The sequence below is a fragment of the Fundulus heteroclitus genome, unplaced genomic scaffold (assembly GCF_011125445.2).
Source record: "Fundulus heteroclitus isolate FHET01 unplaced genomic scaffold, MU-UCD_Fhet_4.1 scaffold_369, whole genome shotgun sequence".
NCBI lineage: Eukaryota > Metazoa > Chordata > Actinopteri > Cyprinodontiformes > Fundulidae > Fundulus > Fundulus heteroclitus.
In genome coordinates, this window is record NW_023396780.1 from 71,424 (window position 1) to 96,591 (window position 25,168).

Consider the following 25,168-nt stretch of genomic DNA (forward strand, 5'->3'; position numbering starts at 1 on the left):
TCATAGATGGACTGATGGGTCCTGGAGGTTCTGCTCTGTTCTCCATCTCCTGGACTTCAGTCAGCCTGAGAGAGGAACCAGAACCAGTCAGTTGCCAGTGGTTCAGGTCCAGTCAGTGTTCTGTAGAGCAGAAAGCTGGTTCCCATCATGTGTGTAGAGGACCAGAGGAACCTGAGTTCAGCAGGTACCATCTGGGTCTGGATTGTCCTCTCCTTCACTACTTCATGCACCTCCTGATGTCTGCTGGCTGATCTCCTCAGAACCATCTGGAGAAGTTCTGCTTTCTTCAGAGAATGAAGCTCAAACTGAGGCTGAAACCTTTTCAGGTCTGAACTGGAATCCTGTTCCAGGTCTGTAGAAACATCCAGAGTGAATGAAGGAGGGAACATTTCCTCTGAAGTTCTGATGTGTTGGTTCTGAACACAGCGGCCCACAAAGATGAACAAAGATGCTGCAGCTTCACTGCTAAAAGGAACTAAAAGCAAGTAAAACTGGATTGAAATGAGTGTTTTTGTCCTTGATCTGAGCAGCTAAATAGGATTATCTGCCAACTGAATACCATTTAGCTCTTAATATAGGATCAACTCATCTCCATCATCTTATTTCAAGGTCAGTATATCTAATTATCTTATTTTAGGGATCAAATACTCATTCCATTGGCAGATAATCTGATTTAGCTGCTCAGATCAAGGACAAATGCACTCATTTCCAGAAGGTTTTACTTCCTTTTAGTTCTCTTCTGCAGCTTGTAACTCTTCTCTTGGACCATCCTGCAGGTCATTCTCCAGAAGAACAGCAGAGATGGATTTATCTGATTGAAGATTTTACCATGATGAGCTCAATCAGAACCAAGATGTTCCTCTGAAAAAGATTTGATTTAGGAGGAACATCTTGGTGTTTCAGCTCCTTTATGACCAAAGTTATATTCAGCTGACCTGAAGCTTTTCTCTATTTATTTCTTTGGCTGTAGAATCCAAACTGTGCAGGGAGTGTCCTTCTGCCGTTTTCTCCAAGACTTCTTCAACTTTCACTATCTGACAGTTATTCAGTATTAATTGTGTTTCTGACTGAGCAATAACTGTTTAAAGGGCAAAGCAACAAACTTCAGGCAAGTCCTGTCTGCTGAATAAACGGCAATGAGAGGGTTAAAAGTGACGCTGTTACAAACTAGTCTGCATGAACTGCTGAACAACATTTCTGGCTCCTTTTCATTCCATAGAAACTTTGATATTTGTCAATTAGGGCAGCCATTTAAAAGTATTAATAAACTATATGAAGCCTAGGCAGAAATTCAACTAAAGTAACTGAATTACTTACATTCATCCAATCAGAGGCTCATCTCCTCCGACGTAAGCCAATCAGCTTTGAACCAGACCTCCACGAAGCCCAATCAGCATCCAGAGTTCATCTTAAAGGTCTTCAAATCACGTCTCAGCCTGCTACCCAGCCAAAGCTCAAGCAGTGGTTGGCCAATGTCTGATTAGGACTCAGATGACCTGATCCAACCCACCTCCATCCCTTCTCCACCATGGTAGCCAAGCTCCATCTGGCTTTCCCATGGTGCTCCTTCAACCTCGTCCCTATCAGAGTGGAATTCCTCCTGGACTCTGACTGCATTCCCTGTCACATCTCAATGGGTCCGGCAGAAGACCGCCATGTTGAGTCTGGTTCTGCCAGAGGTTTCTTCCCAAAGGGGAGTTTTTCCTCTCCACTGTCGCCTCATGCTTGCTCATCATGGACAGGTTGATGCAAACCTGTGTTTATCCAAGCTGGACATCTATCTTTGTGGGTCCCTGAGTGAAGCACTAGTATCAGCTCTCCCAGTCTACTGGATCTCACCAATACAGCTCAAGCAGATGGTCTCACCAACCAGCGTCTATGGACTGAACCAACTTGGTCTATCTCCACTCCACCACCAGTTTCAGGCCTGGGGGGAAACATCCCTGTTCTCATACACCTGCTTATGCATATTAAAGGAAAATTCAGCGCTAATGTTTCCTGCTGAGGTCTGAGCGCCAAAGTCTTAAAATAATTGTAGCAATAAAATTCTTCTAATTGTCTTTTTCTCTCCAGGTGAGTTTTTTCAGATTGAATTAAAATAGAATTTATGTGAACAAAGACAACAGGCGATAATAAAGCAGATGCTAGACAACTGAACACATCTGGATCAAACATGGTGCAGCCGTAGAGAAAACCAGGAAACCAGGAAATACAAGGAAACGCCTCTGAAGGAGCAACTGGATCCACAACCAGGAGAAAAAGGAGAGAAAAACTCCAAATGGCCGTATTCTAAAGGACTCTGATTGGTGGCCTGCTGTGATGTCATCAGAGGCTGGTTGGAAAAGAACTAAATAGCAACCATGACATGTTGTTCTGCAGGAGACAAACTGTCTCTAGAGAGATTTTACAGAAAGGTGCGGCTGCTGCTGCAAAGAATCAGAGATCAACTGAGAACAAAGTTTGATTTTCAGCTTTTATTCAGCAGCTAAATCACAATCTGCAGACTTCAGAGTTTTCAAAGCACTTTTCCTGATTCAGCTCAATTCTTCATCTAGAACAGGATGTGAGTCTCTGACGTCAGCATTAGCTAAGATCATGAGGAAGAAGCAGCAGAGAACCGGTACCGGTTCTACTGAACAACTGCAGCTGCTACATGTGGAGAATGCAAAGTTCCATTTAGTAAAACATCTTTTGGTAAAAATGTTTTTTTCTGTCAAAGGAACCAACCTGTGGGATGGTCTTCCCACAAATCTGAGTCTGACTAGACGTTCCACTCAGAAAGCAAACGATGCTAAAGGCGCTTTTACATCATTATTCAGTTTTTGTCTGAAGAAAAGAGACAAAGGAAGGAAACTGAGCGTTTGTTGGTGCTGATAAGCAGGAAATCAGAGCCTGACCAGCACCACGGTTACATGAAGCAGCAGCTTGGTTCTGAAGGAGAACCAGACTGAGTTCTGTTCCTGGTTCTGTTCACAGTCCACAGAGAGAAAAGCAGAACAAGTTCACACTCACCCTGATCCAGAGTCTTCTCTCTGTTCTGTTCTGCTGCTAAATGGAGTCAGAACCTGTTTCTCCTGATCTGATACCTGACTGTAACCGACTCACCTGAGGCTCCGCCCCCTGTCCAGGTGAGTTTACCTGACTTTAAACACCTTTCCTCTCAGTTCTTCTCTCTGTTCTGTTCTGCTGCTAAATGGAGTCAGAACCTGTTTCTCCTGATCTGATACCTGACTGTAACTGACTCACCTGAGGCTCCGCCCCCTGTCCAGGTGAGTTTACCTGAGATTAAATACCTTTCCTTTCAGTTCTTCTCTCTGTTCTGTTCTGCTGCTAAATGGAGTCAGAACCTGTTCCTCCTGATCTGATACCTGACTGTAACCGACTCACCTGAGGCTCCGCCCCCTGTCCAGGTGAGTTTACCTGAGATTAAATACCTTTCCTCTCAGTTCTTCTTTTCTTTTTATCAGCCTAGCTCCTCCACTGGAGGCTGGTTAATTAGTTCCAACAGCCTGATGGGTTAAAGGTGCAGCTCTAGTAATGTCATTTACTGAGGATCAATAAACAGGAAAAATAATGAATAATCCTGAATAACAAGTGGAAACATCTACAAAGAATATATATACATGTACATCTCCTTGTGTTTGATTGCTACACGGAGCACTTCTCACCAGGCTGGTGGTAAAAATAGAGAAAAAGAGAAATTAATCTGCAGTAATAAGCTTTAAAGTGCTTGTATCTGCTCTGTGATCCAGGGACCAATTGACTTTTCTAAACTCCTCTATTCACCTTCCAGAGCTGTGCCCTGGGCCGAGCTGCTGTCCTTCTCCTTTTTTGTTCTCTCCTTCTTTTTCCTCCATTTTCTGTTGGTCCTTTTACAAAATCCAACAGCTTTCCTCCCAGAAGGCAAAGCCAGTAAGATGCTGACAGGTGAGAGCGCATTAATATCAGATAGATAAAAAACTGAAAATGTAACACTTGTTATTGCGATCATAAGGGTTAAAACTCGTTTGATCAGTCAATATAACACGTTCTGGGAAAGAAAACGGCTCTGTGGTCATTTCCACATGTGTCATGAAAATATTAGCTTTATGTTATTAGATTGTCGCATGTCTGTCAGCTGAAACCATAAATCCACCTTCCTAAGTCCATCACAGCTGTCTACTGGTTCGTCTTTTTTCTTTTTTGGTAGCTAAACCTGCATGAATAGATCATATAAAGCGGATTTCACCTGTGATCAAATGAACACTGAATAAAAGGTACAGCCAAAATTATCAGATTTAATAAGATTTTAACTCAACCAAGAACCATAGAGATATTAACCATATTAAGAAAATGAGATATGTCGCTTTTAAAAATAGAACAATGCATTAGGAGTTTAAAAAAATCAATTTCATTTTATTAGAATGTGATGCCTAAAAATAGACTTCACAAAGCTGGAGGTTAAAAGTTTTATTGATTTCAAGCACGCTCCCGACGCAGGGATACAAATTCTGGCGTGGATAACTCGTTTAGCACAACGACGCCTGTTGCCTGTGTTATTCTAGCGCAGCAGGTCTGATATCACAGTAAATTGGGCAAAAGTCTGGACTATTTCTGCCCTGTGATGGACTGGCGACCTGTCCAGGTTGTTGGACCGGAGCGCCACAGTTTAGATTTTTTATCTGCTATAACTTATTAATGTGCAAGTGAAAACGTGGGAACATTGGTGTTGTGAGATCACTGCTATGTGTAGCAACTGATCCCGGTGGAAGAAAGTTGCCCCCTGACAGTTCATAGGAAAAGTCACCGTACAGATTCTGGCCCACGGCCTATCCCCCTCAACAATCCCGACTAAGCAGAGCAAAGTACTGGGTCGCTGGAGGGACCAAAATCCAGTGAAAGTTAAGTGGCAGATAAATGTGTATGCAAAGACAAGCTGTGATTTCCAAAGCCTGGGGCTTCACAAAAGCTGTTAGCAGCGCAGCGCACAGTACGTCTGTGCTGCGGCTGTAGTGACTACGCTCACCCCCCTCCGCTCATCAGTAGCATGTGCACCCCCAAAGAGCAACATCTGCACAAAGCGCCAGGACTACTCAGTTTTCACTGGGAAACCCTGTAGACATTTTAAATGGGATCAGCAATTGGATATGAATTTATCATAAATTAACCTGAGTAGTTTATTGGGAACTGAGCTCATGTAAATGAACTTTTCTGAAGTTTAAGTGATTAACAGCAAAATATCGTAGCAGAAACTCCTTGATCAGTTTTTGTACATCTTCCCCAAGGTACAAGATGAGGCACTTCAGCAGACACTCTCTCTTTAGGCTCACATCCAGGCTCTAGGTGAGAGTGCAGAACACAAACCATGCAACTTGACTGAAGATGCAAACATGTACACGTCTAAATGAGAACGATGATCTGCAGTGATTGCTGCCAAACCGGTGAATAGCCTGTCAAAATCAGATGAGAAACATTCTACTTCTTCCAAAACGATCTAATTTCACAATCAAGTGTTCTGATAGTGACACATGAAAATTATTGCTTTTGTTTACGGTTTTTCTATTTTTCTGGTAGGCTATTGTTGCAACACTAAGCAAATACATAGCTGATCAAGAAGCTTCAATACATGGTGTGTCTTCTCTCTGATAGCTCCTCCCTTGTTCCTGATGATCTCCATCAGCTTACCATGGTGCTTGTCCAAAGAGGCCAGGAATCGTGGTTGAAGTGGAACAGTAGTAATCCTCATAAATTCACCATTGATCTGCATAAAAACAATATCACAAGCAAATGTTATTATATTTCACATCAAAACTGTGTGGTGTGTCTCATCTTTCTATGACTAGACCTAAACATGCATTGTGAATTGCTTTGGCTCAGTTGATACATGATTTATAGGCCACTCCTGAACTATTGCTATTACTGGAAAAAAAAAATACTTACCTCCTCCACTGAGAACAATACAGGCCATCTTTCTTTCCATGTTCCACTTCTAGTTCCTTTGTCACAATTTACTGTCTTGGGAGTGAAAAAGTCTTTTTCCATTTTATTCTTGATCAATGCACGATTGTTTGGCTTCTTTACTTCGCTCAGAAGTGTCACTCTCTCAGCTTCCAAAATATCTTGAGTCTCTCCAGTTGGAATGTCAGGAATGTGCTTGGCTTCTCCTCTCCGTGGTCTCTTCACGTTTTTTGCTGGCAATGCATCCTCCGCACCTTTGTACTTCAGTGAATTAGCAAGTAATTCAGCACATCCAATACCCTTTAGCTGAGTTGGGTAGTTGGCCATCTTTGTCTTCAGCCGGCATTTCCATCCATAGCAACCATTGTAGGAAGCAGGTTCATAGAGGCATGGATGCTTCTTGATTAGTGCTTCGGCTACAGCACTGAAGTCAGCATCTGTTGGTAGGGTTTCTACTTGTAAATCTCTTCAGCTACCTTTTTCAGAATATCTGTTATTGTTTTAGGACTCGCTGTGAGTGGTCTCTTGTTTGACCGATACACTGCATTTGCCTTTTCTAACTGCAGTTCAGTGTCATAGGAGAACGTTGGTATTGGAAACTCTCTTGGCCACATGTGGGTTCTTGTAGAGACAGAGCTGGAAGGTGAGGACAGGAGCTCTGTGTCATCTGTCTGAGTAGACTCTACATCATCACATCCAGGGATGGCTTGGCTATCATCACTTACTGGGATGACCTTGATAGTTGCCACATTTTCAAGTTCACTAGTAGATGTCAGCTTCACTAGTGCATCACTAAAGTCTCTGTCTTGGTACTGGAGTCTAAAATTGCCATTTACTCCACACATCTTCCTCACTTGGTTTAAAAGCTCTTCCACAGTCTCTGGAATTCCAGCAGGCAGAATTAGCTTCCTGGTGTCATCAGGATTTAAAATCACTGGCAACTTAGCTGGCCTTTTCTCTGCCATGTCAGCTTATCCACAGGGATCTAGAAAAGACAAGAATTAATACACAGTATTAATTGTGCTACAAAATTGTCCATAACATACAGAATTATGGTGAAAATATAAGGCAGTTCAGTAAAAGTAAAAAAGTAAGTAAGAGGGAGGGAAAAATCAAACTGTTAAGGCCTAATGTTACCTTCAAAACGATGTGGCAATTAGAAGAAAAGGGGACATTCTTTGCTAAATCTACTGAAGCAGTTATCAATGTACTTATTGAACAGAAACACACAACACATAAGAGCTGCTAACTTCAGAGATTTTAAAAGCTGTACTGAAACGCAAGTCTTTTAAATTTGATCAAACTCTCTAACTAAAATTTACAGATTCTCTTCAGTAATTTGAAAGCTGGAGTAAGGTCATTTTTTTGAAAAAATAAATAATGTTCTGTGATTTATTTATTTTTTGCCACAATAACTGCAGTCATCACACATTTAAAATAAATCATTAACAGTATTTAAACCCCTTTTTATCGTTTTTACTGCTATTGTCTGTTAAAATTAAGGCACCCTGGACACTACAGAAACACAGCAAACACAAGCAAAGGCTGCTCCAACACAACACAACCCAAAACACCAGGGCCACCAGGGCTCACCACTGCCACCACAGTAGCCTCAGTCCCTAAATGACAGACAAAACTACATCAATATGAGTAAAACAGTGATACAATGCCACTACAATATTGCACTGCATCCCATAAATGGTGCCACCAATGAAAGTTCAGCTAAGTCTTTAAAACATGTCTTTATAGGCAAAACAGCAGCGAGTGTCAATCCACGTTGAATGCTGATCAGAGGCTGGTCAGGTGGCTGTAACTGGTAAATTCCCAGCATGCCAGGTAAACAAGTCCACAATTCCTCCTCACAGTGTAGCTTCCTGCCAGCAAACAACAGGACAGATGGCTCCAGAGGTGTGAGGAGCAACAAAGAAGCCCAGCACAGTTTGACAAACAAAGACAAGCAGCTGAGTTCAACAGCAGCAGCCTTGTGGAGACCTGCTGATATACAGCAGCCAAGATTGGCCTTAAAGTGGCAGCGTACCATTTGTGCTGCTACATAGAGATACATAGATTATTAGTATTTATTCATTATATATTTCTAGAACAAGGTAGATTTGGTCAGCTGGCATGAACCTGAGTCTCTGTGTTTATGTCACACGTGACTCTACTAGCTCCAAAATGCTTTTACACAAACCACCAAGAAATAATGATATTATTATACTATTTAAACCTTATTGAACAGTTCTCCACATCCATAATGTAGCAGTGGGATGTTATTACACTAGATTGTCCAGTGAGAAGCTATTCCGCTAGGAAACTATATGAGCACCGGAGGCTTTTATTTTGAAAAGACGACAGATCCATTGACAAACAGCGGGTAACTTCCTGTTTCTAAATGATTATTTCTATTGAAATTTAAGGTGTTGCGAATGAAAATGTAAATAATGATCTTTGCTGGTGAAGCTATTGAATTGATGGATTGTTGTTGTGAGTGTTAGTTCGGAGTTTAAAAAGACAAATTAACGGATCATAGCATTATAGTCTGTGAAGGGTTTCCCACGCTCTCCATCGCTCTTTCTGTTGGCATTCCGTGGGAGAAGCTATGAAGTTTGGTTTTCTGTCTTCAATAAGTGGATTTGAAGCATAATAAGTGACAGTTTGATGATTGTTGTTGTAAACTAATGTGCTGTGGAGCATTTAAAGCTTGTTAAAGAGTGCTAGAAGTGTGTTAGCAGTTGTTTAGCTGCTCTTATGCTAGCTGAAAGATTGCTAATGAAAAGGCTCCATCCATGTTTAGCTGGACTCTAATCTTTCTTTCTTTCTACGCTGAGCTAAAACATTCAGTCCTGCTTCTACGGCCATCATTTTCTCCCTGAAATCATCTGCAAGTGTTCAGCAAATGTTGCCACAGTCAGCTTGACTTTCTCCCAGCTTGGAGTCCCAGAAAAGATTGATTTCATGGGTGATTTCTGGCAATCTTCTGCTGATGTTTGTGCTGAAAGCCAAAGTGGAAGAAGATCCCAGTCAGAGCTGCAGGTCCAGTAAAGTTCTGCTCAGCAGACTGGTCAGCAGCTCAGCTCAGTCTGCTGAGGATCTGGAGATGTTGAGGCTCTCAGCAGCTTTAGGTGAGTCTGATTCCAGGAGATCTCCTCTCCAAAGTGTCTCCAAGTGTCCTGTCCTCCTGAGATGTTTCAGAGCAGCATCCTAACAGCACAGCTGAGGAAACGTGTTGCTTGGAGATGTTCAGCAAGGAAGCAGAGCCTGTGTGGAGGTGACTGCTGCTGCTGCTGCTGCTCTCACTGCTTCTTCTTCTTCTTCTTCGTGTGGGAGGAGTGTGAGTGGAGGAGAAGGGAGAGAGCGTGAGTTATCTGTTTGAGTGTTTTTTTCCTACTTTTTTCTATCTTTCACAGGGTGTGTGTAAATATTGTGTATATAGGTGTTTATTGTGATTTTTGGATTTTGTTGGTAGGTTTTGTGGGTTTTGGAGCCGTCGGGTGTTGCCCGGCGGCAGGTCGGCGTTTTGAACGCCATGGTGGTGGGTGGTGGGGTTTTCTCCACGCTGACACGGAGGAACGGCATCAAGGTGGGTGCTGGTTCTCCGTGCAGCGTGGAGGAAGTTTGTTTGGCGGTAGGGGAGGTTATTGGTCATGGTGCGATTAAGTCCGCGGCCCGAATGAACGGAGCGGTGGTCTTGTTTGTGGAGAAGGTGGAGCAGGCACACCTGTCGGTCGAGACGGGCATCTCCGTGAACGGCTCGTTCCTGCAGGTGTTGCCGCTCGTGCAGCCCACTACAAAGGTTATTTTGTCAAATGTCCCTCCCTTCGTCAGTGATGAGTTCCTCGTCAAAGAGTTGTCTCGACATGGAAAATTAGTTTCTCCTATTAGAAAAATATTGTCAGGATGTAAATCACCATTGTTAAAGCATGTCGTTTCGCACAGGAGACAGCTTTACATGATTTTAAATAAGCGTGACGAGGAACTCAATCTGTGTTTTAAAGTTAAAATCGATGATTTTGACTATGTATTGTTTGCACCATCTTCAAACATGAAGTGCTTTGGTTGCGGAGGGGAGGGACATTTGATAAGAACGTGTCCAAACAGAGCCGGGTCGGCTCCGTCAGACACAGTGGAGCAGCAGCCTGCAGCAGCCGGGGAGCGGGTGGGTGTGTCCGGCGAGGCTGGAGCTCCTGCCGCGGTGGAGGATGGACCTTACCAGAGGGGCCGCTTTTCATTGGCTGATGCCCATTCTACGTCATAGAGTGGCTACAACGTTCGAAGAAGTCTCACAAACACAAGCTAATGTAGTGCTATACTACCGCTGTGCTAGCATACCGGCATAAAGTTTTCGAGTTAATAATCGAAAAATAATAAAAAAATAATGGTTCTCCATTGCCAGTGGGGTATCTGTACTGGTGATGTCAGATACCCTAATCGTATTTGTGGTGGGAAAATTCACAGATTTCCAAAATCAGGTGCAGAATGCCGGGCTTGGATCAAAGCTTGTGCGCGACCACACGAGCAGCTCAACCTTCGTAGGATCAATAAGAACAAGGGAGTGTGTGCTGGTGTAAGTATTATAAATTTGCTTTAATACTTAAAGCAAAGCAATAATACTTATTGCTTATTATTTATTTATTTATTAGCATTTTGTCGGCGGGGATGGGCCAACAGTTACCTGACTCCGCCAGATAGATTTGCTCCGCATATCCATCTGGAAACCTTCCGTTGAAGTAATTTTGGGAAGGGGCGAAAATACTGGTTAGCTGATTGGCCTATGTTGGTGATAGACGGGCCAAATAAACCAATCAGATTCGTCGTCGCTCGTAACAGAGCGACGACGAAAACACAACCACAAGCCAAGCTACTCTTGCTGCTGCAGGTAAAGGCTCGTTAGCTCAGCAAAGAAATACTCTGTAATTCCGATAAAACTTGCTCGATAGCCACGCTAACGCTAGTTTCATCGGCTGAAGCCGCCATGTTGTTTAGACTGAACTGTCGCGCTTCCCGTTGCGTCACACCTCAACCCGCCTCAAAGTCAACGCTGATTGGACGTTCGTTTGGTGAACGGCTCCAAATTTTCTTCAACGGAGAGTAGCCAGACTGATCTGCGAGTGAAACCTTGAAAACTCGCGAGATCAGGATGGTCTCACGAGGCTAGGCCAACAGCGTCCCATCCTTATCCGACACCAGCAGACGGAGCGCGAGTGCATAAAGCTAGGCGCGCACGAAAAAGAGCATCGGAAAGTGCAAGTAGGCAGGACAGCAAAGACAAGAGACCATCGATTAGAGCAGAGAGCTTGTTAGTACACACAATTATATACACATCCATAACACAGTGCTGATTAAAAGTTATTTTATTATTTATCATGTGTCACAATTCACATTTTCCACAAACATGAACATCAAACAGAAACAGAATCACTTTTGTTGTTTCAATTGTTTACAGGGATACCATCTAGTTCACAGTGAATGTTCTGAATTATTTACAGGGATACCTACGATGCTGCAGAAAACAATGATGCAGACAAAGGGATAGAGGTGCAAACAGATGAACATTGTAAGTGAGGATAACCAGTTCCTACAGGTTTTGTAAATAAGGCACAGCATGATCTTGATAGAAAGCAGCTAAAACTTCTAACATGGATGACATAAATACTTTGTCTGGCCACACTCTTTCTACATGTAGATCCTTGTGGGTGAAAACAATAAAATCACAAAAATCACATCCTGTGATCATAAGTTGACCTTGAACCTGAGCATAGTACATGTGTGTCTTCTTCAGCTGAGCAGAGCCACTGGGTTGCATTTCTAGGCAAAAATTGGGTAGCATGCAGGCATCCAGAATGGTGGAATTTCGAGCGGTATACGGACACTTTATTTCTATTAGACCTGATCGGCCACCGTCACATACTTTGCCGTCGGGTGAAGCACCTATGAAGGGAAAGTGATTACTGACCACAAAGCCACACTCATGCAAGTGCCGGTCCTGATGAGTCTGTAAATATTTTGATTTTGCTAAGGGCTCGTTTCTTCGCCCGTAATCCAGTGAAGGGGCTGAAACAGAGTTAGCGTCAAAAATTGACTCTAAAAACTTGTGTGTGACCTTTGCTTTCCTGACCATAACTCGATGGAAATTTGAGGCTGTAAGCCTTTTTTTTCTTGCCTCAAACCACTCAGCACATTTACTCTGTTCTCTGGTTCGAGCTTCCAGTTCCACAGGATCTTCACAAATATTAAGGTCTTTCAACGCTTTATATCTTTCTGGAAGATCCACTGGTGGGTTATTTGTGACACAGGTGTTGCCACACTGTTGCATGACCGCTGTCGCATCTGCCTTCAAGTTCCTTGTCTGAAACAAAAGAGCAGTATCATCACATTATATACATTTGTCTATATATACATATTTAGTCCTTTTTTATTTTTTGTTTTCAGGGATTTCGCCGCTGGATATGCTTGCAGTGACTGCAGAGTTGGAAATGGCAAAAACTGAAATCAGTCGCTTACAAGCAAAAGTGGAAAATTTAGAAACAGAGCTACAGAAAGAACAGAAACGAAAACTGTTTGGTATTGATGCTGTTGTTGAATCTGAGAAGAACAGCAAAAAAAATCTGTGTGTATATTATACAGGACTTACACTAGTCCGTTTCATGTCACTATTTACATTTCTCTTGCCAAAGAGGGAGACTTTGACTTATGATGAAAACAGAAATGACATTAGAGAAATGTCAGCAGAAAATGGACTTTTCCTGACTATGTGCAGACTAAGACAAAACTTTGGTCTGTTCGATCTAGCAACACGGTTCGGCATTTCACAACAGTCAGCTGGTATAGTATTTAACACTTGGATTGACATTATTTATCTTAAGCTGTGCACTGTTTCTATCTGGCCACACAGACAAACTATAATAGACAACATGCCAAAAGACTTCAAAGCTAATTTCCCTACAACATTAATTATTATTGATGGAACAGAATTAAAAACAGAATCCCCCTGGGCCCATGGTGTGCAATGCCAACTATATAGCGATTATAAGTCTACCACAACATTCAAGGCACTCATAGGTTGTGACTCTCGGGGGTCTTTCATGTTCACATCAGAATTATTCACAGGATCAATATCAGACAAGGCCATTACAAAAGCAAGTGGTTTTTATGAAACCATACAACAACTGAAGGACATTGGTTACATTCAGAATGGTGACGGTGTCATGGCAGACAAAGGGTTTACAATCAAGGATGAGATAAATGCCCTTGGTCTGTCCTTAAACATACCACCTTTTGCCTCAGCAGACAAACAGTTGTCTCAGGCAGATCTTGCACTAACTGACAAAATAGCAAGACACAGAGTGCATGTTGAACGACTCATTTCTCGCATTAAAGATTTCAAAATAGTTGGTTGTACAATTCCTGCTATATTATTTCCTAAGTTAAACAGAATATGGGCTGTGTGTTGCTACTTGACACTTTTCCAGGGCTTTGTTTTGAAGAAAATGTAAGAACAGTAATACTAGTCTTGTTTTAGTACACATTTCATTAATTTTTACCTGATAGGAAACAGCTGACCCAATTTGCACTTCTCCCAGGGGTGTAGAGACAGTTGGTGCTGAAGGCGTCAGCATATATGTCAATGGAGTACCATGTAATAATTTCAGTGCAGCTATCTCCTCGGGTTCAACCTTTGTCACTCTGTAAATATAATGAAAATGAATTTTGAGAGTTGTCAAATTTGCAATATTAATTAAAATAAAGAACAGTTTTATGTGTTGGTTTTGTTTGCATTCATGCAGTTGTAGTTACACTCAGAATCATAAAACAAGACCAGGGTACATATATTTTTTTGTTAAATTTTGTTTCAAATCTAAATCAGTAAAAAAGTACATACATTTTGTTCAAGTCCACACTGCATTCCTTCGGTCTGCGCTTGCGGTGAGTTACGTTTCGTGCTAGAGTGAGGTGGTTGATGGGCACGGGTTCAATCCTCAAACCCCGAGCTGATTGTGCTCCCCAAGCTTGTGGCATACTGGTGCAGCTCAATCGGTCAGGGATTGAGGAAAAACTTTGCAGTTTGAAATACTGCAAGGTCTTGAGGAGGCCTATAATATGTGAACAATGACCCCCAAGTCTGAAAAAAAGAAAATCAACAATAAACGCATGCATCATGAACAGCTTTTAGCTAATTGCAACATAACGGCAGTACTGATACAACTTTACAGCTTCAAGACCGTGAAGCATGTCTGCTACACAGTCTTACGTTAGCTAAACAGATCAATCTCAATCGTGTACTGTATCTGACATACACTAAATATTTTATTTTAGCAGAAGAGGCTTTGGACGAAACTGTTCCTCGTGTTAGCCACTCTAGCACCAAGTACAGCGTATCAGGCTAGCCACACAAACATTTGCCAACAAACCACAAGAATTATCCACTGATTTCAAAAGTAACAGACAAAACGATGAATGCACAACTTACCCAGCCTTGCAAGAACAATAGGCATCAGTTATCTTGTCCACATCTATATTAATGCTGAGGGAGTGAGGGTCTGCCGTTTTCCTCATCGACCGATAGCATTTTGCGGTGACCTGCACAACTTTGGAGGCTTCGCGTGGCTCAAATACCCTTAACTCGTCCAAAAATGATGACATGAACTTGTTAACTCCTCTGTCCATTGTTGTCGATGATATTTTCTCAAAATCAGGCAGAAATGACGCACTAATCGAGTCAGGAATACTCCGCAAAGAATCCGTCCAAGTGGAAACCGCCATGTTTACATAGAAACTACCGTAGAATGAATGCGCCGCGAGGCTTTGTTTGTGAGACTTCAGAATTTTAGGTCAGTTGTGGGCGGAGCTTGGTAAGGTCCATTCTGGCGCTGCGGGGAACTCCAACGTAACCGCGGAGGAACCCGTGGCGTCTGGCCCGGTCGCTGGAGATCAGGAAGAAAGTTTGGTGGAAGATAAGACTGTGGAGGAAGCATCTAATTTACAAAAGAGTGATTGTGTGGTGAATGAAGGCAGCACGGTGGTGTGTGGTGGTGGAGAAACTTGTGTGACTGGTGAGGAGGGGGAGGATCAGGGTGAAATGGAGCAGGATGGTATGCGTGGCGATCAGGGAGAGAAAGGTGGAGGGGAGGTGATTGTGGAGGAGCCTGTGGAGGAGAAAGGCGAGGGGGAGCAGGTGATGGAACTGGAAGCTCCTAAAAGGCGTAGTAAAAGGAAAAACGTGGTGGCTGCTGTGCAGGCTAGCAGGCAGGTCAGCAAGCTGACCACAGAAAGGAAAGTCATTTCTGACAGCAGCGATAGTGATGGCGAGCTGTCTGACAGCAGCGTGGTGTCTCTGTCACAGAGCAGCTGTGGAGAGACAAGATATCCTGTAGAATCGTTTTTAACCTTTCTGCAACAAACAAAAGGTTTAAGAGGGGTAAAAGTTGAAAGTTATTTTCCTGATTTGAGAACTTTTTATTTTTCAGCCAGACACCATATTAGAAACAAGGAAGAGGTTGGTCTTACAGAACAACAAGCTTACAGATTGAAAAAAGTTATGAGTAAAGTTAGAAAGCAATTTTGAATCTCATGAAACGCACATGCACTTTAATATTCTGTATAGCTGTTTGGTATGTTGCTTTTAATCTCTCACCCATTATGGATTCTTTTAAAATAGCATCCTTGAACATCAATGGGGCTAGAGAGGCAGTAAAACGAGCACAGATTTATCAAACAATAAACCATAAAATAATTGATGTTTTATTTTTGCAAGAAACTCATAGTGATTCTTTAATAGAAACAGACTGGGGTAGAGAGTGGAGGGGGGAGGTCATTTTAAGTCACGGCACCTCCCAGAGTGCAGGGGTGGGTTTCCTGTTCTCCAGAGCTTTCACCCCAAACTCTACAGAAGTTGAGCACGTCGTTCAGGGGAGGTGTCTTTTAGTCAAAGCAAAGTTTGATCATTTTAACCTTGTTTTTATTAATATTTATGCTCCCATCACCAATGCAGAGAAAAAGCGTTTTTTTTTTTAAAATTGGGGAAATGCTGGGTGATTGTGGGTCGGAAGATTATGTTTTTATTGGTGGGGATTTTAATTGTACGGAAAACGAGTTTTTAGATCGTAATCATGCAGAGCCGCATTCAGCGGCCCAACATGCTCTGCGGCAGCTGGTCTCGTCTCACGGCCTAGTGGACATATGGAGGAGGATGCATGCAGGCTCCAGGCAGTACACATGGTCTCATATTAAAGAAAACCGAATCACTTTAGCTCGTCTTGATCGTTTTTGTTTTAAACACCATTTTAACGTGTTTAAAACCTGCCAGATTTTACCAGTGGCTTTTACCGATCACTCGTTGCTTTTAGGTAGTGTTTTTATCAGAAACATTTTACCTAGAAGCGCTTACTGGCATTTTAACTCGGCTTTAACTTATGATCTGGGTTTTAAAGAGATTTTAGGTTATTTTTGGACGGGTTTTAGACAGAGAAAGTCTGATTTTACCAGCCTGAGACAGTGGTGGGACCATGGTAAAGTGCAAATAAAACTGCTGAGTCAGCAGTATACTCTCAATGTCACTCGTGACATCACCGGATCTATTAGAGATCTGGAGATGAACATCGTGGAGTTAGAACGACTTAGTGAATCCACAGGAAATCGAGAGCACATTGAAGCTCTCAAATCTAAAAGGCTAGTTTTAGCAAACCTGCTGGAGAATAAAGTCCAAGGCACATTGGTCAGGTCCCGGATCCAGAACATCACGGAGATGGATGCTCCCTCTAGCTTCTTTTTTAGCTTAGAGAGGAAGCACGGGCAGAGGAAGCAGATCCACTCTTTGCTGTCGGACACGGGGCAGCAACTGAGTGAACCAGGGCAGATCAGGAGGAGGGCTGTGGGTTTTTACCGTTCTCTGTTTCAAAGTGAATATAAGGAGAACGAGGAACTGCTGAAGGAGTTCTGTGTCGAACTGCCTCAGGTCTCTGAGGAGACCAATGCTGAGCTAGAGCGCCCCCTGGGGCTCCAGGAGCTCCACACAGCCCTCCTCAGCATGCAGGGCCAGAAGTCCCCGGGCGTTGACGGGCTCACTGTGGAGTTCTACAAGGCCTACTGGGATCTTCTGGCCCAAGACTTGCTGGACGTCTACAACGAGAGTCTGCTTGCTGGTTCACTCCCCTTGTCATGCCGCAGGGCAGTGATCACCCTGCTGCCAAAAAAGGGGAACCTGCAGGACATCAAGAACTGGCGCCCCGTGTCCCTCCTCTGTACCGACTATAAAATCCTCTCCAAGGCCCTGGCCACTAGGCTGGGAAGAGCTATGGAGCAGGTCATCCACCGGGATCAGACCTATTGTGTCCCCAGCAGGTCCCTGGTAGATAACATCTACCTAATTCGGGACGTTTTGGAGGTCTCCGGTTCATTGGGTTTGCAAACGGGCTTGATTTCACTAGATCAAGAAAAGGCATTCGACCGCGTCGAACACGGCTTCCTCTGGGAAACCATGAGGAGGTTTGGGTTCGGCGAGGGTCTTATTGCTAAGATCCAGGTTTTGTATAGTGATATTGAGAGTGTGCTGAAGATCAACGGCAGCCTGTGTGCTCCTTTTAGGGTGTGTAGAGGCGTTCGACAGGGCTGCGCGCTCTCGGGGATGCTCTACGCACTCTCCCTGGAACCCCTCCTCCAGAAAATACGCTTGACTGTTCATGGTCTGGTTTTACCCGGTTTTAAGAATAATATGGTTTTATCTGCCTATGCTGATGATGTCGTTGTTTTTATTAAAGATCAGCGGGATGTCACTGTTTTAACTGAGATCACGAAAAAGTTTCTCAACTCTGTCCGCTGCGAGGGTGAACTGGAGAAAAAGCGAAGCCCTGGCAGTTGGCGAGTGGTCCGACGGGCTCCCAGTTCTCCCTCAGGGTCTTTTATGGAAAAAGGATGGTTTTAAGTATCTCGGTGTGTTTTTAGGTGATAAACATGTTGTGAAAAAGAACTGGGAATATATTGAAGAAAAAATTCAAAACAAGTTATCAAAGTGGAAATGGTTACACTCACAAATGTCCTACCGAGGCAGAGTGCTGGTTTTAAACAATCTAGTTGCTTCACAGCTGTGGCACAAACTAGCAGTGTTAGACCCACCATCTGGGCTACTTGTAAAAATCCAATCGGAGATGGTTAATTTTTTTTGGAACGGTACTACACTGGGTGCCACAGTCTGTTTTGTTTTTACCGAGAGAGGAGGGGGGCCAGGGCCTCGTTCATCTGGCCAGTAGAACGGCTACTTTTAGATTACAGTTCATCCAGAAGTATTTGACAGGTTCACCTGTATGGAAGGATGTGGCCAGTTGCATTCTCAGACGTGTTAATTTTCTGGGGCTGGATGCTGCTCTGTTTTTAACTGATTTTAATTTTTTTAAGTTAAAGGGGTTGCCTCAATTTTATCAGGGTGTTTTTAAATCCTGTGGTCTTTTTAAACTATGTCGTTCGCAGGCGCAGAACTCTCTGCATTGGCTTTTAAAGGAGCCTTTAGTCTGTGGGGCCAGACTGGATGTATGTCATGGCAAAATACCTGGACTGTCAGAGGCGTTGTGCAAGTCCAAGACGACAACACTGAAGCACCTGGTGGAGACGGCTGGACCAGACTTTGCCAACGCCCAGGCCGTCGCTCCTCTACTTGGAGTCCGATCTGCTAGACTGGTGCAGCGCTTCCTGAGTCTGGTGAAAGAAAGACTGACAGCTGGGGAGAGGCGTCTCCTGCAGCTGCTCAAAGAGGGAGAAGCTTCACCGGACCCGACAGACCCGATCCCTGAGTTGACCTTGAATACCGGCTTCACAAAAGATAGCGGTCCTCTCCTCGCCACAGAAAGTTCACAGATGAGCCTTCAGAGTACAGGCCCAAAAGTACTCTATAAAAATTGTGTTAAAGTCCTGAATGAAAGAACTCTGCGAGGTCGAGCCATGAGCGTGTGGGCGGACCGACTGGAAGGACAAACCCCTCAGTGGAGGACCCTTTATAAACCTCCTATAAGAAAACCAACTGGTGATCTCCAATGGAGAATTTTACATGGTGCCATCGCTACGAACTCGTATTTATCAATTATTAGTCCAGGGGTTTTAAACGAGTGTCCTTTCTGTGGTCTGCCTGAGAATGTTTTTCATGTTTTTATTGATTGTAGGAGACTGACGACTTTTTTTAGTTTATTGATGACTGTTTTTAGCCACTTTGGTTTTGTTTTTACCAGTTCTATTTTTATTAATGGACTGCGTTTTAACAAAGCCAATAAGTCAAAAGGTCAGATTTTAAATTATTTAATTGCAGAAGCAAAAATGGCTATTTATATATCTCGTAGAGACAGACTCCAGGCTGGACCTCAACTCGATGCCGTGGTTCTGTGGAAGGTTAATATAAAGGCCAGATTGAGACTAGAGTTTTGTTTCCACAGAGCCACTGGGAATATGAAAAATTTTATACAGTTATGGGGTTTTAATGGGATATTGTGCAGTATATCAACTCAAGGAAAATTAGAATTTAAAGGCATACTATGCAACATTTTTCAGTTAATTAATATGTTCCATACCGTTTTGGATATTTAAATGAGTCATTTCAGGTTGAACAAAGGTTTTCTCGGCCGCCCTGGTGGTCTGTGGGGGAAATACCGCACTTGCAATTGCAGGAGCAGTCGGCCCGCAGTCACAGGCTCAGTAGTCTCGTGTGCATCGTGAGAGTCGGTCTTGCTTTACGGCGAGAACTGCTACACGCCCGCAGTGAAAGGTGTGCTCGTTGGTAGCGCAGTGGCGATATTTATGCAGTTATCATGGCGGAACCAGCGAGAAAACAGCGAAAGCCCATGTTGGAGCAGGCAAGAAAGAGGAAAATGGCTCTGGACAGAGAGAGGAGTCGTACACGGGTGAACATAGAAGGCTGCAAGGCTCGCGGACCTCGCGTTTCTGCTGATGCGATTGTAAGTAACATTGTAGGGTTTCCCTCACGCTACCGCCTCGCCGACATTCAAAAAAAATAATAATAAAAAAATAAAACTAACTCGATATGTGCGCCGCTCCGCTCAGCCGGTCAGCGGTGCAAAGTTTGTCTCCCCCGCTCCGCCGGTCACCGGTGCAAAGTTTGTCTCCCCCCCCCCCCCCCCCACCCCCCGCTCCGCTCCGCTCCGCGGTGCAAACTTTGTCTCCCCCCCCCCCACCCCCCGCTCCGCACAGCGGCGCAAAGCTTGTCTCCCCCGCTCCGCTCCGCCGGTCGTCCCAAATTCCTAGGGGAAACACTGCATTGGAATGGTTTCTCTCTCTCTGTGTTCATACTTTCACTGTGTTAGTCATTGTTTGTACTGCCATTTTTTCCACTTTTGTATTCGTTGTGTTCGCCTGTCTGCTAAGCTCAAAACAACCGCGCCTGGCTTGACGGACAAACCAGGAGAACAGCTGAGCATCTTTACGACAGTGCACTTTTACTTTCGCCCTCTGGGGGGAGCCTCGCTGGAAAATCAACCCCGGTTGCATAGTATACCTTTAACCAGCACCTTATTTAATCTTTTTTAAAAACTTGTCCTGATGTGATACATTGTGTTTTTAATTGTATTTCGTGCATTTCATGAATTGTAAATAAATGTATTGTTAAAATCTTCTTCTTCTTCTTCTTCTTCTTCTTCATCCAGCTTGATGCTGCCAAGCCTCCTGTGGAGCTTGTGGCCCAGAAAGCAAAGCAACATGTTGGTTTTGCTGAATCTCCTCCAGCTGCAGCAGTTTTCCACCTTAAAGCTGCTTCAGGCCAGATGTGAGGGAAAGAGGAGCTGAAGAGTTCAGCAGATGTTAAAGCTTCATGTCTCCCAGCTCAGCTTCAGGCTGCTCTTCATGTGTCCCTGCAGGTGGCGCTGCTGCTCTCCCTCTGTGGGCCATGCAGCAGCAGCAGCGCCACCTGCTGTCCACAGCAACTAAGTGCAGCCAGCAATCCTTCCTGTCTGCATCTGCCTCTTCAGTTTGGCTTTAAAGCATCATGTGTGTTGCTGCTCTGCTGGAATCAGACAGGAATCATGGTGGAACGTTCACATCTCTGCAGGAAGCAACTAAAAGATCATCTGAACTGAACGCAGGCAGAAAAAGATGGAAAAGCTGCAAAGATTCAGCAACTTGGCCATCAGCATTTCCCTGCTGGCACCTAGCTGACCTTTGACCTCCCAGAGCCCAGCATGACTGTGACTATTTAAAGGAGCAAATCAATCATGTGTTGCTCAGATAGAAAAGTTCCAAAAGTTTGTGTGCTGCCAGCCTGCAGAGCAAAAGTCTTCAATCCCTCCTGATTGTGTTTAGTCTGAGAGAGAGAGCCAAGGCTGAGGAGCACAGAGAGCCAAGGCTAGGCAGAAAGGAAAGCTGCAGAAAGGCTTCAGTCGGGGAGTGGCTCTGGAAGGCTGCCTCTAGTCAGCCACATCTAGAAGAGAACATTTCTCTGTCTGCTTACAGCACATTGAACATCTTCCACACACTGCTGCTCTTCTCCCTGCAAGGATCCAAGAAATGCTGAGTCATCAAGACCAGCCATCTCCTCCTCCTCCTCCTTCTAAATTCACAATAGTCCTTGATTTGCATCAACATGTGCATAAAGTCCCGTCTTGACCTTCAAACGTCCTTCATCCTCTGAGCTGGGAGCAAGCAGAGCTAAGCTTGTGGTCTGAGCATCAAGTGTTGGAGGACAGAAAGCTGCTAAAAGCAGCAAAGTTCCAGCAGAAAATCAAGTTTCCTTTAGAGCTGCTCTCCACAAGCTGCTGAAGCCAAAGTGGCTGCAGATATTTAGCAGCTAGAAGCTGCAGCCGTAGAACAGGATCCTTTGCAGATTTTCCTGCTTTCATTTCTAATCATCAGAGGATGGAACAAGTGGCTGCTTTGCCTCTTTTTTCCTGCCTTTTTCCCTCTGCAAGGTGTGCAGCTGCAAAGTTAGTGAGAAGTGCTTTTCTAACTATTGCACAGTCTGTTTTCTCTTCTGCTGGCGAGTCCAGAGTGCAGCGTGTGAGCAGCAGAAGCAGAAGCTTGCCCTCGTCTCTCATGGTGGCGCATTAATGCACATGAGCAGCAAGAGTGGAAAAAAGTGGATGAAAAGTCTTCTTTCTCCCAGAATGCCGTCTACAAAGTAGCTAAAAGTAGCTGAGCTCCTGCTTCTGCTTCTGCTTTGATTCTGATGGCTTGTGGAGCCCTTCAAAGCTAAACATGATCCTATCTGGCTTTAAAGTTCATGGCTTGAGATGGAAAATTGTGGCTGTGCTGCTCTGCTGGCCACCCGGACTCCTGCTGCTGCTGCTGCTGCTGCTGCTGCTGCTCTTTTCTTCTTTTCACTTTCTTTCAGGCCTTTTTGCAGCTGCTCTTCTGCACTCATTGTCTTTGTGTGTTTTTGCTCCTGCACTACGGCTTTCTGGCAACAAAGACTGATTCTTCAAACTTCTGCATGCGGCAGGCTCCAACTTTTCCACTTTCTACTTCTTGCAGAGATCACTTGTGTCCCTTGGCCCTGCAGAGCTGCCTGAAGAAGCGCTGGAAGGACAATGATCAGGACGGCTTGGACCAAGGACAGGTAGAAGGGGAGGAGTACGGCAGCCCACAGGGACAAAGCCCAGCGTCTTGCTGTGCAGCACACGCTGTGTGAAGTGGAAGGTGGAGGAGCTGCGTATCAAGGAGTAGCTGGGGTGCAGCATGCTGTGATCAGGGAGACCTGGCTCCTCTCTGACCTCTGACCTCTGTTATGGAGCTGGATGGCTTCTCTGCTGTTGGGCCCTAAGATGAACTCTATGGGCATTTGGTGGACATCAGTGAATGAGTGGCTGAGGGAAACGTCTGCAGCTGCCATGTGGAGCTGCTGTGTCTCTCCTTTCCACCACCTTATCTTCTGAGGGAGTTCAGCAGTGTTCTGGGAACTGAGCGGCTCCACAAGGCTGCCTCCTTCCTCTGCTCCCTCATTTCCTGCCAGCAGCAGCATGCTGACTGCTGACTGCTGGCTGCTGGCTGCCCCCCCCCCCCAGCATGTAGGTCAGGCTCAGCGCTGAGCAGCAAATCTTGTCCCTGGGTCCAGAAAAGAGCCAAAGTTGTGCTTTCAGCGCAGCATTTGCAGCGTTCTCAGTCAAGATGTGAGTCCAGACTCAGCGCACATCTGATCCTTGTTCAGCTTTGCAGATGAAAAAGTTAAAGGCCAAGCCAGCAGCAGCAGCAGCAGCACAGATGAAGTGACTGCTAGAAAGTGGCTTCTAGTCACCAAGCTGCAGTGGGCTTCCTGAGCCCACCCGCTCCAGGGTGCCACTCCTCCAGAAAGAAGCGCCTGGAAGCCAAAGGTCTTTAAAGGAAACTCTGCTAGGACTGTAAACTTGTAAAGTGCAGTAGTGGCCCATTGTCTGCTTGTCAAGCTTCTGCTTTAATGAGCCAAACATGGAGCACGCTACCTTGATCCACAACACAAGCATGGCTGCTGCTTCTTCTCTGGCTTCTGCTGCTTTCTGCTGGGCTCTGATGACTGCAGCTCTGTCATGTCCTCACAGTCTGATCTCTAAATGATCAACAATGACAAGCGCTCGGCTCTTTGGCCAAATCTCCATCTGGCTTCATGTTGAGCTGCTGCAAGTGGGCTAGAAAAGCTGAAGGATGGAAACATTTCTCACAGCCTCCCTCCATGTTGCTTTGCTGGCCATTCTACAAGCTGCCAGCTTGCAGCTTCCTCTGACTGCCACCAGCAGAGATTTCTAGTTGCTGCATTAAAGATGGACTTTTCTCTGACATTAGGGCTGCTAGAGCTGCAGCTCTTCTCTTCCTAAAATACAGCAGCAGCAGCAGCAAATTCTGCTGCTAGTGTAACCCAGGTCTAAATCTCAGTGATCAAGCCTGTGTAAAATAGAACTTCCATCCCCTCACTACTTCATAGCCAATCACTGTCAAGTATCATGGTCACATGTACTTCCACAGCCTATCAGCTAGGTATATTAGCTGGAGTAAGGAAGTAGGAAGGTTAGGGTTGCAATCTGCCATTAAACAAAAAGACGAAGAAGAAGTAGGAAGGTTAGGACATGTTGGGAGAAGCAGAGCTGCAGGAGCTAACTACTTTGCCAGGATGAGATGGGGAGAAAAACCTGTTGTGTGAGGCATAAACTGTGGAATTGGTGAGTGTTTCTGTGTGTGGCTTAGTGTTAGCTTATTGATGTCAATGTTTGTTTGTATACTTGGTAATTTAGCAGCTGCTAAACAAACAGACGACCATTTTAGATTTATACAAACCACATGTAAACAATTGGGTGCCTTAAATGTTTGTTTGAGCACTTGTTTATATTAGGTTTTCTTTACATTTCATGTTGACTAATTTATATAGTGCGTATTTATTGGATTTCATGGATGTAATTTATATTGAACTTTATATTTATATTGAATATGCATATTGACTGAAAATTGGAATTATTTATAGTGCAAAGAGTGCCATTTATTGAATTTGTGTGTGCACACTAGAATGTTTGAATATATATATATATTGAGAAAATGGTCCTGTTTTATTATTCAGGCCAGGTTTGATGGCGAGCTGAAGATCCAGGCCTAGAGCCCAAGAAAGATTTGCACTTTGGCGTGCGTGCGTGAAGACTTGTTGATCTCCTGCCAGGCTGGTAGGAGGCTCCTTGCAGCCAACGAACAATTCTGTTCTACCCTGATCTGACTTGCGTCAGTTAGGACCTGCACTGCACCAAGCACTTTAAAAGAACTTGCTTGGGACCTTTAACCAACCCCAGCTTGGGGTGAATGAACTGAAGGGTGTGGGTTCATTAATTGTAGAATTGATTAATGTTTTTTTCTGTTTATTTAGTTTTTTTCTTTTGCGCATTTTATATGGCCATTTGAATGTTTCACTGTTGTAAATATGTATATAACTTTCTACACTATAAATACAAAGGCACTCGCAACTGCAACCTTCCAGTCTGTCTGCTCCTTCATGAGTCGAATCTAGTTTCTGATCCAACTAGCCTATTGACCCGATTGGTCACTATTCACTTACATTGATTTAAAATGTACTATATTATATTTACAAATATGCTACATTAATTTATGGCGAGCTAGCCAGGAGGAGTTTGTACAGAGCTGAAGTATTGCAGTTTGCTATTTTGTTGCTACTATGGACGTCTTTGTGAAATACGGGGTTAAAATACCTAATGCAGTGTTGATTAAATATGCGACGAACACAGAAACTGATAACGAAGTAGCTGATTTTCTAACAGGTTATGGATTAATGGAAAAGTCT

General features: G+C 44.1%; 1 protein-coding gene and 1 long non-coding RNA gene across 2 annotated transcripts; both read left to right on the forward strand.

The window, feature by feature from the left end:
- The first annotated feature begins 11,098 nt into the window (after positions 1–11,098).
- LOC118560018 lies at positions 11,099–13,697 on the forward strand. Its single transcript, XM_036130628.1, has 3 exons — positions 11,099–11,233; positions 11,424–11,491; positions 12,367–13,697. Exon 3 carries the CDS (start codon positions 12,384–12,386, stop codon positions 13,428–13,430), a length of 1,047 nt encoding a protein of 348 aa, XP_035986521.1. The 5' UTR covers positions 11,099–11,233; positions 11,424–11,491; positions 12,367–12,383; the 3' UTR covers positions 13,431–13,697.
- Positions 13,698–23,745: 10,048 nt separating this feature from the next.
- Positions 23,746–25,098, forward strand: LOC118560019. Its single transcript, XR_004929013.1, has 3 exons — positions 23,746–23,895; positions 23,947–24,047; positions 24,440–25,098. It is a non-coding gene; the product is annotated as an uncharacterized LOC118560019 (long non-coding RNA).
- Positions 25,099–25,168: the final 70 nt, after the last annotated feature.